At 50.4% G+C, this 14332-nt stretch overlaps 2 protein-coding genes across 2 annotated transcripts; one reads left to right on the top strand and one right to left on the bottom strand.

Annotated features, from left to right (window-relative positions):
* Nucleotides 1-533: 533 nt before the first annotated feature.
* Nucleotides 534-3539, bottom strand: GIQ15_03424 (vacuolar ABC heavy metal transporter; the record flags this gene model as incomplete). Its single annotated transcript, XM_033550841.1, has 3 exons — nt 534-1848; nt 1918-3041; nt 3132-3539. The coding sequence occupies 3 exons, from the start codon at nt 3537-3539 to the stop codon at nt 534-536; spliced, it is 2847 nt and encodes a 948-aa protein (XP_033408002.1).
* A 2626-nt stretch (nt 3540-6165) lies between these two features.
* On the top strand, nt 6166-10397 carry GIQ15_03423 (WD repeat-containing protein 24; the record flags this gene model as incomplete). The annotated part of the gene is made up of 2 exons (XM_033550840.1): nt 6166-6431; nt 6554-10397. The coding sequence occupies 2 exons, from the start codon at nt 6166-6168 to the stop codon at nt 10395-10397; spliced, it is 4110 nt and encodes a 1369-aa protein (XP_033408001.1).
* Nucleotides 10398-14332: the final 3935 nt, after the last annotated feature.

Below are 14332 nucleotides of genomic sequence, written 5' to 3'. Positions count from 1 at the left end.
TTTCTACCGTACCCTCGCCTTGTTTTACCAGCCCGGGAAAGCAACAAATACCCATTCCTGCGCAGGAAGAGAGGAGCGTCGAAAGGAAATAAGGAAATAAGTAATAAAAAAGACATTACCATTAATGAGCAATTATGCCACCCGGAGAGAGAGTTAAACTGTAGGAACACAGGGATAATAGGTATGAGGTAAGATGTAAGAGGTAATAGTTGGAGAAACACAGCGGAGAAGGATAAGATAGTAGAGGATTAAAGGCTAGGAGGGAAAAAAACACGTATGCGAAGGATTGAAAAAGAATGCTTGCAAATAAACCGGTTGCGCCATTAGGGAGCCCATATCTTAACTGCAAACGCCAGGAAATGATATAAAACTTCGATGCCTCCTGCCCCTTTGCCTGTAGCCGTGATGGTTAGGTTAGTGCTAGGCCGTTTGCGTCGTCAAAACTCTCGAGTAAAATGTTAAGTAAAAGGAAATACAAGGGAGGATGGGAGTGAGTGTGGTTCCGGCCTCGGTATTGATGTAGCTATTCAAGGTTAGGCAGCCTTAGTTTCGGATGCCTTGGTTGAACGCTGTGTCAAGGCTGGGCGGAGACGAGCACTCGAGTCCGCATTCCTATCTTCATCCGACTGGCTGGAGCTATCCTCACCGCCAGCAACGACAGAGCTGCTTCGAAGGCGTTCGGCACGGTCCTGTAGGACTTGGGCCTCGGCCGCGGCTCGCTGGGCTTTGATCTGTTTACGCCACATGCTCGAATAGCGACCCTTCATCGCCAGGAGTTGCTCATGTGTACCCTTCTCAACAACCTGTCCATTTTGTAACACGAGAATCTGATCGGCGGTGGTAATCGTACTCAGACGATGGGCAATGACAAGCATGGTTCGACCCTTGGATAGAGTAGCCAATGCATCCTGTATATGCTCTTCGGTTTCTGTATCAAGAGCGGCGGTAGCCTCATCAAGAAGGATGATACGTGGGTTCTTGATAATGGTCCTAGCAATCGCGACTCGCTGTTTTTCTCCACCACTCAGCCTGAGACCGCGCTCTCCAACTTTGGTCTGATATCCATCAGGGAAGGTGAGGATTCTGTCATGGATACTAGCAGCGCGGCAAGCATCATATATATCTTCATCGGTAGCTTCCGGGTTAGCGTACTTCAAGTTATACATAAGCGTCTCATTGAACAAGACGGTATCTTGAGGAACGACACCGATGTGGCGGCGGAGAGAGTCTATAGAAACGCTCTCGACTGGGTGACCGTCCACGCGGATTTGGCCGGAGTTGGAATTATAGAAGCGGAAGAGAAGACGGAAAACAGTGGATTTCCCACCGCCAGACTCTCCTACGAGAGCGGTCGTTTTTCCAGGTGGACAGTCAAAGGACAGTCCGTTCAATGCTGGCTTGCGGCTATCATAAGCGAAATGCACGTTGTCAAACTCAATTCCGCCCTTGCAAGAGGGAAGTTCGGTAACATCAGGTGCGTCAACGACAGTGGGTTTCGCTCTAAAAAGCTCTAGCAAGCGTTCGGAATTGATCATCGCCCCCTGGATTGAGCGATAGAAGGTGCCGAAGAAGTTAAGAGGCCCCTGAAGTTGCGCCATATATGTGAGCAGGACAGCAAACTGACCCACTTTCCTCTGGCCATTGGCGATTTGGAAAGCACAAATGAAGCAAGCGATGAGAAGGCCGAGCATGAAAACGGTGTTCTGGCATGTATTCATCAACTGAAGAGAAAACAGAACATGGTATTCGGCAGCCTGGTAGTCGGACACGGCACCACGGTATCGGTTAAACTCGTACGGCTCAGCGTTGAAGTACTTGACCGTCTCGTAGGATACCATTGAATCGTTTCTATGAAGATGATGGTTAGCAAATTCGCTTCACTAGATTGTATAGATGTGTAGATGGTAGATAACGTACTTTACAGCATCCTGCTGACGATCAGCATTAGTCATCATACGTCGAACTTCGCTTCTCCACTGAGCCATACGGATGGTCAGGTAAAGGTATAGGAAGGTGATGATGCCTACCACCAAAGCGTAGTAGACGTCGAAATCGACGAAGAAGTACACGATGGCAATAATCATGTCAACCAACATCGGCACAACCTGGAATGTGACTTGTTCAAGGAACCCGTTGATGGAGCTTCCCTTGCCCAGTGCTGATAGGACCTCTCCGGTCTTCTTGCCGAGATGAAAGTCAAGACTCAGACTGTGGACGTGTTCAAAGGCGGCAGTCGATAACTCCATGTACGAGTACTGGCCGACAGGAATCCACAAGAATGAGCGTAAAGCTCCGATCATGCCCTGGGTGCCCTGTAGTGCCCGGCAGATGACGTAGATGCATATAGTACCCCATGGAACGTAGAATTCGTTTCCATTCTCCTGTGCCAGGATATCGACGATGGCACCAACTTGGTGTGGAACCATGACGTTGACTCCTCTTTGGAGGATGACAAGAATGAAACAGAACACGACAATCGTCTTGAGCTTGGTAGATCTGGATGGCCAGAGATAAGGGAAGAAGAGAGAGTAGCCACTGATGTACTCCCACCAAGACGTGGATGGAAGCGTCTTTGGCCTTACCCATCCGTCTTCTTCAGGCTGATCATCTTCAACTTTCAAATTCCGGGGAGATGCGCCGTAGCTGTCACCATTTAGATGTGTGCCGCCGTTGCTGGAGCGCAGAAGAGACGTCGTCTCTGTGATGCTGCCGTTGTTGCGGGCCCCGGCCCTCAGGGTGTAGGAGGTAAGACTGTAGAGAACGACAATGCAGAGCAGGAGCAAGATACGGGCACTGGCTGTGACCACTAGGCCGGATTCCCAGGTTGTTAGGCCCTTCCGGAGCGGACCACCGAGAGGGTCGCCAACAACAGGTTCATGGTGAGGAGAGGTGTTGATATCCAGAAACAGGGCCAGTATCACTAGCTCTAGCAGCAGGGAGACCAGCCAGGTGATGAGCTGTGCCACTGTCGGTGCAGGCGTGGTATCAATAAGCGATATCAGGACCATAGTATGAACAAAGAAAGTGCCGATGACATAGACCTGCCAGAGCAATGTTAGCAACATGCACGACTAAGCATGCAGCATGTAGGGGGGAAAAAAACCAAAAGAAAAAAAAAAGCTTGAACTCACCACGACCGCTTGACCACACCACCAGTGCTCACTGCGGCGAAGGACAACATGCATGACATGGATGGCAGCATCGGCCACGAAGCTGAACATGACACCAACAGCCAGCCATTTGAAGGCGAGCTTTGTTGCGGGCGAGAAGTCCGGGGTCTTGCGGGCAATCAGCACGGCAGCACTCCTCATGCGCGTAGGCAGCGGCCTGCCCCCCGGACCGGTCCTTGCGCCCTTTTGTCCAGCAGCAGAAGGATCAATTCTGCGGTTTGCGATGACGCTGTTGGTCACGAAGGATACAACAAAAACGACGAATAGGAAGACTGGAGAGAAGCTATGGAGGTTCTCCAGGGCGAGTCTGATAGGCTGCATCTCGTGAGCCGCGAGCCCCAGGCCATCCACGCTGACGACCGAATCCATAGCTCAGCTGTTCCTGAACGCGGAAATTACTTCAATTGCTTAATGTTCATATCAGAGGACTGTTTTTTTCCCGATGCTATTATGCCGTGCAGCCAAGCTTTGGAGGGTCAAAGAGTGTTTCTAGGGGGGGAAACGCTAGTCGAAGGAGACAACAGAAGCGAGCGGACAGAGATACGATTGGAGAAGTCAAGCTGGAGAGAAGGTTGGAAGCTTCCAAATATATTAGTTCTGAAGAAAGAGGAGGGAGAAGAGACGGAGAAGAAAAATGGAAATCGGCCGCAAACTTGTACAGTTTTTACGCGGCAGGTGGGGGGTGGGACGATTGCGATGGAGAAGAAAAGCTTACATGAGCTGCAGGAGACAAGAAGTCGTCCGAGAGGGAGAAGATAGCAGAGAGGAAGAGAAAGGGAGGAAGAGGGAGCGAGTGAAGAGATATGGCAGTAGAAGGACAGGCAAGGTACCACACAGGCCGAAGAGAAGGCCGGAACAAAGGCAACAAACTAGAGATGCCGCGAAGTAACTAGCAGTACCAGACAAAGATACAGCGAGATACAGCGAGATACAGCGAGATACAGCTGCCGGCCGGTGTGACAGCGATGCCAGGGTAGTTCTGGCTGAAGAGAGCGGGAGGTGAGAGTGAGAAGAAGAAGAAGAAGAAGAAGGAGAGAGAGAAAGCGTTGAGAGGCGAGTTGGTTAGTTAACTTAGGCATCGTTGGATCGAGAAGATCGCTCGACTGGCACGGGAACATCCATCTTGGTTAGGACCGGGACTCGGGACCGGTGGCAAGATCGAACACCAACTCCTAGCTTCTTCACAGACAAGACAAGATGACAGCGACGGCGACGGCGAGAGTCCAGAGTACAGACGACATCGTGACCGGCGCCCTGCTTGACGCTGGAAGAGTGACGGTCACAACAGGGGCTTCCCCATCCCCGATTTTACCCTTTTGCCTCGTCCATCGCGGCGCATCTACGGGAAGAGACTTCCCCCTTCCTCCCCCCTTCCGAGCGGTGAAGGGGGATGGAAGAGATGGCCTGGCGGTGAAGGCCCGGGGAGGGTCACTTTTTTTCCCTTTTTCCCTCGTTCTGTGTGTTGCCGGCCGGACATGGTACTAATCACAGCTTGCCTTGGTGCATCAAAGTATATGTATAGACATGGGCGCCCTCGCGTTAGCTCTGCTACCCGTTTATCAGGGGTAGGTACCTGCTACCTCCCTGTTCCGCAGTCCTCCAGCGGAGTTTCAGGTACCCAGGACCTGGCACATCGTATCAGCAAGAGGCAACGCATGTGCTGGCATGTCCGTGGTCTGGACCGGGAGCATCGGTCCCCATGCTAAGAGAGATACGCACAGAGAGACGAAGATGTCTGTGGGAACGGCGCTTGCAGCATACATATGCAGGATCGCGACAAATCGGATACGCCCATCGCTACTGGACGCTCGATTTCTGATGGCCCCGATCTCTTCTGCCGCGTGTGGTGACAGGGGCTTTCCTGGGAGTCTCTACCCTATCTCGACGCTGCCCTTTACCTTCCGACACACGGCCTGGCAGGTTATGTATGCGAGATCTGTCCGGCACGCCTGAAACCAGTAGCGCGGCCATGGATCTCTGATTTGTGCTTTGGCGAGTTCAAAAGGTAAATCGAAGGGACCTCTCTTCCGGCTTAGCACAACGCGTTTTAAACCCGGTTCAACCTATATGCTTGCATAGTTACCTTCAGCTTTGTCTCGGGTAAGTCTCTCTTCATCTCTACCCCACATACGGAGTACTATACGAACGTCTATATAGATAAAACAACATCATTATCCGTTCCCCTGGCGGGCCGCTTCCGGTGCAAGAAAGCAAAAAAAAAAAGAAGAAGAAGAAGAAAGAGAGCTAGTTCCGCTTCTTTGTTATCCGTCAGTGCCGTCAGAACCGTCACTGGCCAGGCAGGCAGCCGCCAGGAAACCGGTATCACATTTTCTTCAGCGCGCAGCACGCAGGTATTTTGAAGCCAACACACCCTCCACGTAGGACTGCATCCGAGCTTCACGTCGACTTTTAAATAGATCCCCCACGTATGACGGTTTATGAGGTACGAGACTGGCCTTCATCGCAGCCTTCTCTCTCCCGGGTCTTTCGGCTTGGCGATGGGAACGGGATTTCAATCTCAACCATTGCGTGTCTCGCTTTTCTCGGGGGGTTTTCCCGATATACGTACGATCCTGTCCTGGGATTCCGCGGGGAGGCTCTGGACAGCCGATGTGCACCCTGGTCCTTATCAGCTGCACGTTAAGGCCAATGGCAGAGCCTCTCTCAGCACCTGCGCTGATCCAGTCGCCTAGCATACATCACGCCATGGAGTACCTTGTTGTCTCGTCTCGTCTCGTCTTGTTTCTTCTTGTGTATCTTGTCTCGTCCTTCGTATGTATATGTATATGTATGTGTATGTATGTGTATGTGATGATATGGAAAGTCACGTGCTAACCCGAAATGGCAGCTTCCAACATCCAAAGACAAAACATCACGACCACAAACCACATCGCGGTCACGATCCCTGGCCACCTTGTAGCGAGCGCGCAGGCGATGGATCACCAGACGTCAGCAGATCGCGCGGCGCCGATCTGAGCTCTCCGTCCACACCACCATGACCGATTCACCGCGCGGCCACAGCTCGGGCATCGCGACTCCAGCTGCTGCTCCCCCTCCAGCACCGCCCTTACCTCCGCCGCCCCCTCCAGCGCCGCCTCTGCCTCCCCAGCGCTACACTAACAGAGCTACCAGTGCTCTTGCGCGGCTCGCGCATCCATTCATCTACGGATCCAGACCCCCCAGCCCGCAGCCCACTTCTCCACTGCCAGTCCCAACACCCCCTCCAGCGCTGGTGACCAGGCCCAGCTATACCATCTCTCCGTAAGTCTAGATGTCTCACATCCCCGCAGCCAAACTCGTCAAAAATGCGCAGTCCATGTCTTGCAGCCAAGGCGTACACCCAATCAGCCGCGGTATCAAGCTTGTGCTTATGGAACTATTAGTCCTGGCAGCGCTCCGATCATCACCCACAAGACGGGTATCCCAATATCCGCGGTCGATATCTCTCCACAGCGTACTCATGCCGTCGTTGCAGGGAGAGAGATCCTGAAGACGATACGAGTCACATCCTCGCGGTGCACCGAAGAGACAAACATACGATCTGCTGTGATTGGGCACTCGTCCGGCCACCACCACCACTCGTCTGGAGCTTCGAGCAAAAACAAGGAACACCTGGCTACCAAGGATGTCAAGTGGTCTCACTCAGAATATAGCCGAATCATCGCCGCCGCCACAAGCAATGGGCGTATCGTTGTCTATGACCTGAGTCGTCCTGGCGTGGAATATGGCCGGTTCCATGAACATTCTCGCCAGGTCCATCGACTCGCGTTCAGCCCGTACCGAGGCGCCTGGCTGCTTTCCGGCAGCCAGGATGCAACCGTGCGATTGTGGGACTTGCGCACGGTATCCAGTGAGAGAGCTGCAATGCACATTGGGAGCACGAACGTATTCAATGGTCACAGCGAGGCTGTGCGGGATATTAGGTGGTCACCTGCCGAACCTGTAGAGTTCGCCACAGCTACTGATAGCGGAGTCATTCAGCGTTGGGATATCCGTAAAGATAATGTGCCTGTGATACGCATAAACGCCCATGAAAAGGCTTGTTCGTCGGTCGACTGGCACCCTGACGGGAAGCATCTTCTCAGTGGGAGTGTAGATCGTCAAGTGAAAGTGTGGAACTTTTCTTCAACAGATCGAAGACAGAAACCATGTTTACAGTTAAGAACACCGCAAGCTGTCTTAAATGCTCGATGGCGACCGCCATCGTTGACTGGCCATGATTACGAAACGGCCAGCTGGGAGTCTACCCAGATCGTGACTTCGTACGATCAAGAAGACCCCCGTATTCACTTGTGGGATTTTAGAAGACCACATATCCCTTACAAGGAGATTGATCGTTATACCAACTCAGCAACAGACTTGCTATGGCATTCTCAGGATTATCTATGGACGGTCAGTTCAGAGGGCATATTCATGCAGACCGATATCAGCCTGGCCCCCGACGCCATAGAACGAAGACCCCCCTGTGCAGTAACATGGAGCCCTGACGGAAGGCTGCTTGCGTTCTTTGAACCACGCCAGAGAAGACACAAGCAAAGCTTCAATTATAGTAATACCGAAACTGCGGAGTCCATGCCCGTGCCCATTCCCCGAAAGGGTAAAGAGGGCGATGACAAGCTCCTTACGGCCAGCCATAGTCTAACTGACGAAGGCGGCGCCGAGGACATTTCCCAGATGATCGCCTTGCGGAAACGATCCAGCAAAATGTCGTCGGCAAGGAGCTCCAAGTCCCTCAGTGCCACTCCTCCCATGCAAGATGATGAGCTGCAGGTCGTCCCGCTGGTGAAATCAGTTGGTAATATTAAGGATCTCACCAATCAGCAGGATGGGATGATAGGACGCGTTGAAGGAGCAACGTTCAGCCCAGAAGCATTCCATTACCTGGTACATCATTATTCACCGTTATTGGCAGACCCGCTCAACCAGCGAAATATGTCGGTTGAAGTGGTCAAGTATCTTCTTGACGGACTTGACGAGAATACCATGCAGGCCGAAGCTGTGCACTTCGGACGACTAGCTCAGACATGGCGGATCGTAAGATATGCCATTTCACAGGAACTGCTCAATCAGCATAAACAGCGCCAACTTGAGCTGAGGCACGGTAACCTCAAGCCAGCGGTCAAAGTTGGTAGCCGTGGCAGTAATACTAATCTGTTGAAGCATGATACAACTATCTCGGATAAGGCGAAGAGTCGCATCTTCAAGGGTGTCGTTGATGGTGATTCCCAGAGACTCATGACTTTAAGTCCAGAACCTAACTCCAATGCTACAACCCCGCTTGCACGCCCTATACCTGATTCCTCAATTGGTGCCGCCATCGCAAGTGGCCAGGTACCAAATACAGGCTTAAACGAGGAACTCGGACAACTCAGACCCATTCCATCCCTCATCCTATCAAGTGATGAAGTGTTAAGCAAACAGGCACAAGCTAGCGGGACCGGCCAGGAGGATTCCGAGACCGGATGGCCACAGGATAGCACGGGGGTTAAAACACCGACCAACAAACGTCCAACAGGTGATGAGTCCATCGCGGATCAAACCAGGTCTGCTCCCCGCGCCATTTCTGGAAGAGCCGAATGGAGGCGTGAGGAGAAACCTCGCCCCAAACCCGGTAACGATAAAACAGCAATCAAAGGTCGTGACGAAGTAAATGAAGGGCCCATCAAAAAGGACAACGACAAAGCTTCCGCTTCGCAGGATTATCAGGTTTTCCGTAAACGCCTACTATCGATGGAACGTGCGACGCAAGAGAGACCAGCTATACCAGTTACCTACAAACGTCACGATTCAGGTGAGAGCTTTCCCATGTTCTCAGCCTCAGACAGTTCACACCGCACCAAGTCCTTTGATGAAACGTCTACTTCGCTCACAAATGATACGTCGCGATATGAAGGTGGTGGATGGTCTGCTGCCGCTGAGGGGTCACTGCATAATATCCCCGAATTGGAGGGGAGTTCTCCCCCCAGACCTGGACGATGGGATAATCGCAGCGATTCGATGAGTGATATGTCATTGGACGATGTACCCCAATCAGCCACCGTCGACCTTGAAAGACCAGCTAGCCCGTTCCCATTCCTAGCAGAGTCATCGCCCATCAAGGAGCCCTCGCGTGTTGGATATTCACGCCCTCCTGCACAGTTTAAGCCTTCTGCGGGTTCTCGCCATCCATCTCTACCTACCGAGACAAGCATTACTCTACCACTTTGCCCGAAATCCACATCAGACACGCCATGGGGTGTTCAAACCATTGTGAGAGAAATAATCAAACATTATTGCAGCAGTTCGTCTGTAGACATACTCTCTGCATCCCATCTCCTCCATAAGATGCACATTCTCTACAGTTCATGCGATGAACTTCTTCCGCAAGGGGAACGGGATCTAATTTTCAAAACCTTCAATGAACAACTCCTGAGGCAAGGCATGTTTGTCGAAGCCGCTGAGTTTCGACTTGTTTGCGTCCCTTCATACCCGACCGTATATGACTATGCCCAGAAGGATACATTCATTAACGTTTTTTGTTTTGAATGTAACAAACCTTATGAAAACCCTGTACATGATAACAAGCTATGTCATCGCTGCAACACCGCTCAGCCACCATGTACGATTTGCGTCAGCCGGAACCCACCTCCCGAATGGGCGGTTGATAGCAACCCCAACTCCAACTCCAGCTTATCAACCAGTCCTAACCCAGACGGCTCTCCAAGTACCATTAGCCCGCTTGAAGACGGACTTGCGCATCAACAGCAAGAACAGCCTGGGTTCAGACTACATGGTTCCGGCCTTTGGTCGTGGTGCCAGACCTGCGGCCACGGTGCTCACACAGCCTGCCTAACCGCATGGCTAACGGATATATCGCTCAGTGAAGGAGGTTGTCCTACCCCCGGATGCTTCCATGACTGTGGTCCTGGCCCCAGACGAGAACAGAACCGTCTCGCCCAACAAGAAGCTAGCAAGAGATCCCGTAACGCGTTCTATGGCCGCAAACCCAGCTCAACGTTCATCAAGAGAGATTCATGGACAGCTGGTGAAAGCAGAGCCGTAGAAAGGGTAAGGGGCATGCTTGGTGGCGGGCCTCCTGGGGCTCCTGATACGGGCTCGACGGGAGGGTCAGGTAATGCGCCTGGCACTGGCCCTGGAACTGGAACTGGCGTGGGCTCATCGGCCATTGTCTCGCCAAAGAAAGTCAGGCTAGTTGCGCCTGGCGAGCAGGGTGATCCCCAAGATTAAATGTGCATTTACAAGGATAAATATATACATCCAGATATATAATATCTAGATTTACCTACATGATAAGCATAGAGGATTGTCAAACGTAGAACATCAAAGACAATTTCAGATTCGCATCTTCATGCTTAACCCTGTAATTACAGCCAATGGATGCCAATCGAAGTGCTATTAATAATCACCCGCGCGGAAAAATAAAACGCCTAATCCATTTAAGGTCACTCCCATGAGACAAGGTCAAATCCAACCACAAATCAGAACATCCAACGCTCACAATGTCTAACCTCTACTTCCTACATCTCCTATCGGCGTATCACTTTACCAACACGCAGTGGGTGCTATATTGCGGATTGGGCCCATTCACATCTAAAGGTAAAAAAGCTCTGAGACCTTTAGTCTTCTCTACCTTTAGTCTTCTGTTATGGTATAGTTGCTTACAACCCCACTCGGTTAATTATGTCTCGATGGACATAAATCATTGAAGAATAGGCCAGATATTGAGTTCGAGACTACGAGATTTATCAGCCACACGGCAATTCCAAACTAAATAGCCTAAAGGGGATATCTCGTGTTGAGGCTGTACTGTGGTAATCGGTCATCAATTTCCGCGAAGGCGGCCCCTCCGACGCAGAGAACGACTTTATGGCAGCAGGGGCCAATAAACGTTTATCAGATGCCTTTAAATGTTACAGTATGGCTGGCCTAGCAGATGACCATGAAATCAATATCACCCACGACGAATCTGCTCCATGTAATATCCTTGTTGATGAAAATGGATGCGTGACCGCGGTCTTAAGTCGGATGCTATCGGACTTTATCCGGAGTATTGGGAACTTAACTGAATTTCGTGACAACGCCCTGTCTTCCATGTGTGGGCTATATTGACTACTTCCATTACATTTAACCTATCCAGTACGTACAAGAAGTTTTAGCCATGGAATTTTAGAGTCGTTTGTCAGATGGTGTTAAACGATTCGCAGGTTAAGTTTACTTTTCTATAATATATACTGACAATATATTGATCATACTTGCTATGGTGTATATATAAGCGTTTAGGAAATTTTCCATGAATATGGCGAAGATGAGGTGGAAATCTTTGATGAATGTGCCAACGCCGGAAGCCGTTTCACATCAGTAGGTATAGTCGACTTTTACCATCATCTTATGAACATTATGGGTTTCTCCGCAACGACCGTCGCACAAGAAGTATTTGGCCAATATACCTTGCGTCCATGTCGCATGTTTCAAATCCCAGTAAAGCCCGACCGGGAAAGCTGGCACAATGTGGAATGCTCGACGTTGGACCCATGCTCAAAAAAATATGCGTGGAATGGCATAATATCGGCCCTGCCGCGGTACCTATGAATTGGAAATATTTCCTAAGAGGTCCACACAGGGATTATGTAGAGTGAGAATTGTATCTCCTACATAATAATTTGCCAAACACATATCTTTCGCTCGGTCGACTATAACAAGGTAGCCCTGGAATGAACAACCCAGATGGGAACTTTAATGGTGCACAAATCTCATCGGCGGTCGGCCTCAGCGACTCACAGCTATGTGAACCCCAAAAAACGTGTCTAACACCAGAAAAGGAATTTTCATAACATGCGGCCGAGGATTTGACCCATGCAAGCCGTGAATTGCCACTCGCATAAATCCGAGTATCAGAATGCTTCGAGCGTCCTACGGAGTATATATCCGCATATTACGACTTGGATATATCCAAGGAGCCCCGCAAGGCCTGTGATTATCCCACGGCGATTCCTGTTGTCCGAGCAAGCCTAGAAAGGCGTGTATGGGTATTCGGACAAAGGATTTAAGTTCTGTGGCACAAGGTCTGCTGATTTAGAAGATCGTTGCTCCTGCGTCAACGTACAGGCCCAAATTCTCCGATAGTCAATAACCGACGAAAAGAAATATAAGGAGATGCCGAAAAGATCTTCCACTGGGGCGATGAAGCGAGGTTAGATATCTGCATGTGCGTTTGGGCCCCTGAATCTTGGACAACTCCCGCCTTGAACAAGAATAAGGAATTAGCGATCCAGCGGTACCATAGCGCAGGGCATATATATGGGGAGTTTCCGGAACTTTATGAACGATTTTCAGGGCTAAGAGTTCCCCCCAACCCCACCGGCTTCGATACAGGCTTAGGGATAGATATCTTGGAGCCGACAAGACGGGGGGAGTCAGGCCCATGCATATTCGAAAATCTTCTACGCCGCAGGCACAGTCATCTGGGGAGAATAGCGTTTGAAAGGGGTACGCCGAGGCAGGATACCGAAAAGATCATATAAAATAATCTTCCCTTTCTCTGCGCACGCCCATAGGGAGAGGCGTGTAGGCGGAACGTTTGCAGCACCCAAGCGTCGTACAGCGGATACCAGATTGAAAATCGCACAGGCGATGCAGCGGAGCAGGCGATCCGATCCAATATCGAACACAAGCACGGCACAGGGTGCATGTTGGACGAAGAGACGGCGTGGACGGATGCTGGATGCGCAGCTCGTGTTGGTAAGTATATTACGGCATATCAAGCTAATTTATAGCGCGCGGGATATGGTATTCAATGTATTTGAATGACGGCCAAGCTAGCTGGCCTGCATCTGGCATCATATCCTGGATTTCATTAGCACCTTTTCTTTTCATGAAGGGACTTCTACTCCGTACAGCAGCTCAACAAAGCCTTCAATTGCCATTATCAACCTGCGAAAGAGGGTCGCACTATGCAACAGACTCTGGGTTTCAGCACCATATCTACGGAGTACTTTGCCCATCTTCGCATCCTATTCTAAGTTAGCTTTGACGGCAACTCAACATCAAAGCCATAAAAAAGCAAATACATGATTTTTCCAGCTGACGGGTACCCCCGTACGGAGAAAGGAGTGTCCACTCAGCAATTTAGCGACCGCCAGACTGTGTCCCAGAAAAATAACCGCCCGATAAGCCCACCGTTCACCCTAGGGTTGGCGTCAAGGCGTGCAGGATGTCAACCTTGAAGAACTTAATAAGAGGAGAAAGGAGCCTGCGCTTTTGGACACGTCATCTTAATGACGAAATTCAGCCTTTGATACGGAGTATCGACAAGCCATTATTATAGTTCAACTACGTGTCTCTTATACCATATTTATAGAGCCTAGTTAAACCCTTAAGGGGGATTGACTTGTCCCTTTGTGCAGCACCTCTAAGGAGAACTCCGGATAAGGATGTCTTTCTATTCACGGGAGGACATCCGTAATATGGAGAGGGCGTACCCTGCATTGAGATGCGTCCTCCGTACGGAGTACTCCGTGCGACGTTTGTGTGTTGCGGCTGGACGGAAACAGAGTGAGACCCGGAGCCCACATTTCGTCAAGCTAATGCATGGAACGGGTTGTATGATTGCCATTCAGGCTAGGTATGCATATACAGCCAACTGATCTGGGAATATTTTATAAGATCTCCCTATTTTCTTTGATTATTTCGATGTAAGAAGCGGACTAAACGCCCATCATTAATATAACTCCTCGGAGGATAGCAGCCCTAGGCTCGAATAAACTTGTTTCGATCTCGTTTTCTTCATATTAAACATGCGTTACCTCATATACGGAGTATACGGGCCTTTAGCTATCATTGAACTAGGATAAGGGGTCTGACCATCTGTGTATCAAGTAACCATGGTTGAACATTGTGCGTGACATATAGGAAGCGCATGGAAGCGACGGTTTTCATGTCATAATTCGTTTTTATTAGATCTCTCTTTCAAACAAACGAAACCACGCCTAGCGCAGATAGCCACTATTACCTTATTGTTGACCTCTTATTGGAGCTAATGTACATATGTCGAACGGGGAACCAGCCGTGTACGTGCCCATCCTGCCTCATGCACCCAAGGAAACAACCCCACAAGAAGCTCGCCAGCTCGAAAAAATGTGGAAAACTAAAATATCAAGTAAGCC

The sequence above is a fragment of the Arthroderma uncinatum genome, assembly GCF_011692745.1.
Source record: "Arthroderma uncinatum strain CBS 119779 chromosome Unknown scaffold2, whole genome shotgun sequence".
NCBI lineage: Eukaryota > Fungi > Ascomycota > Eurotiomycetes > Onygenales > Arthrodermataceae > Arthroderma > Arthroderma uncinatum.
This window is presented reverse-complemented; position numbering and strand designations above follow the sequence as displayed.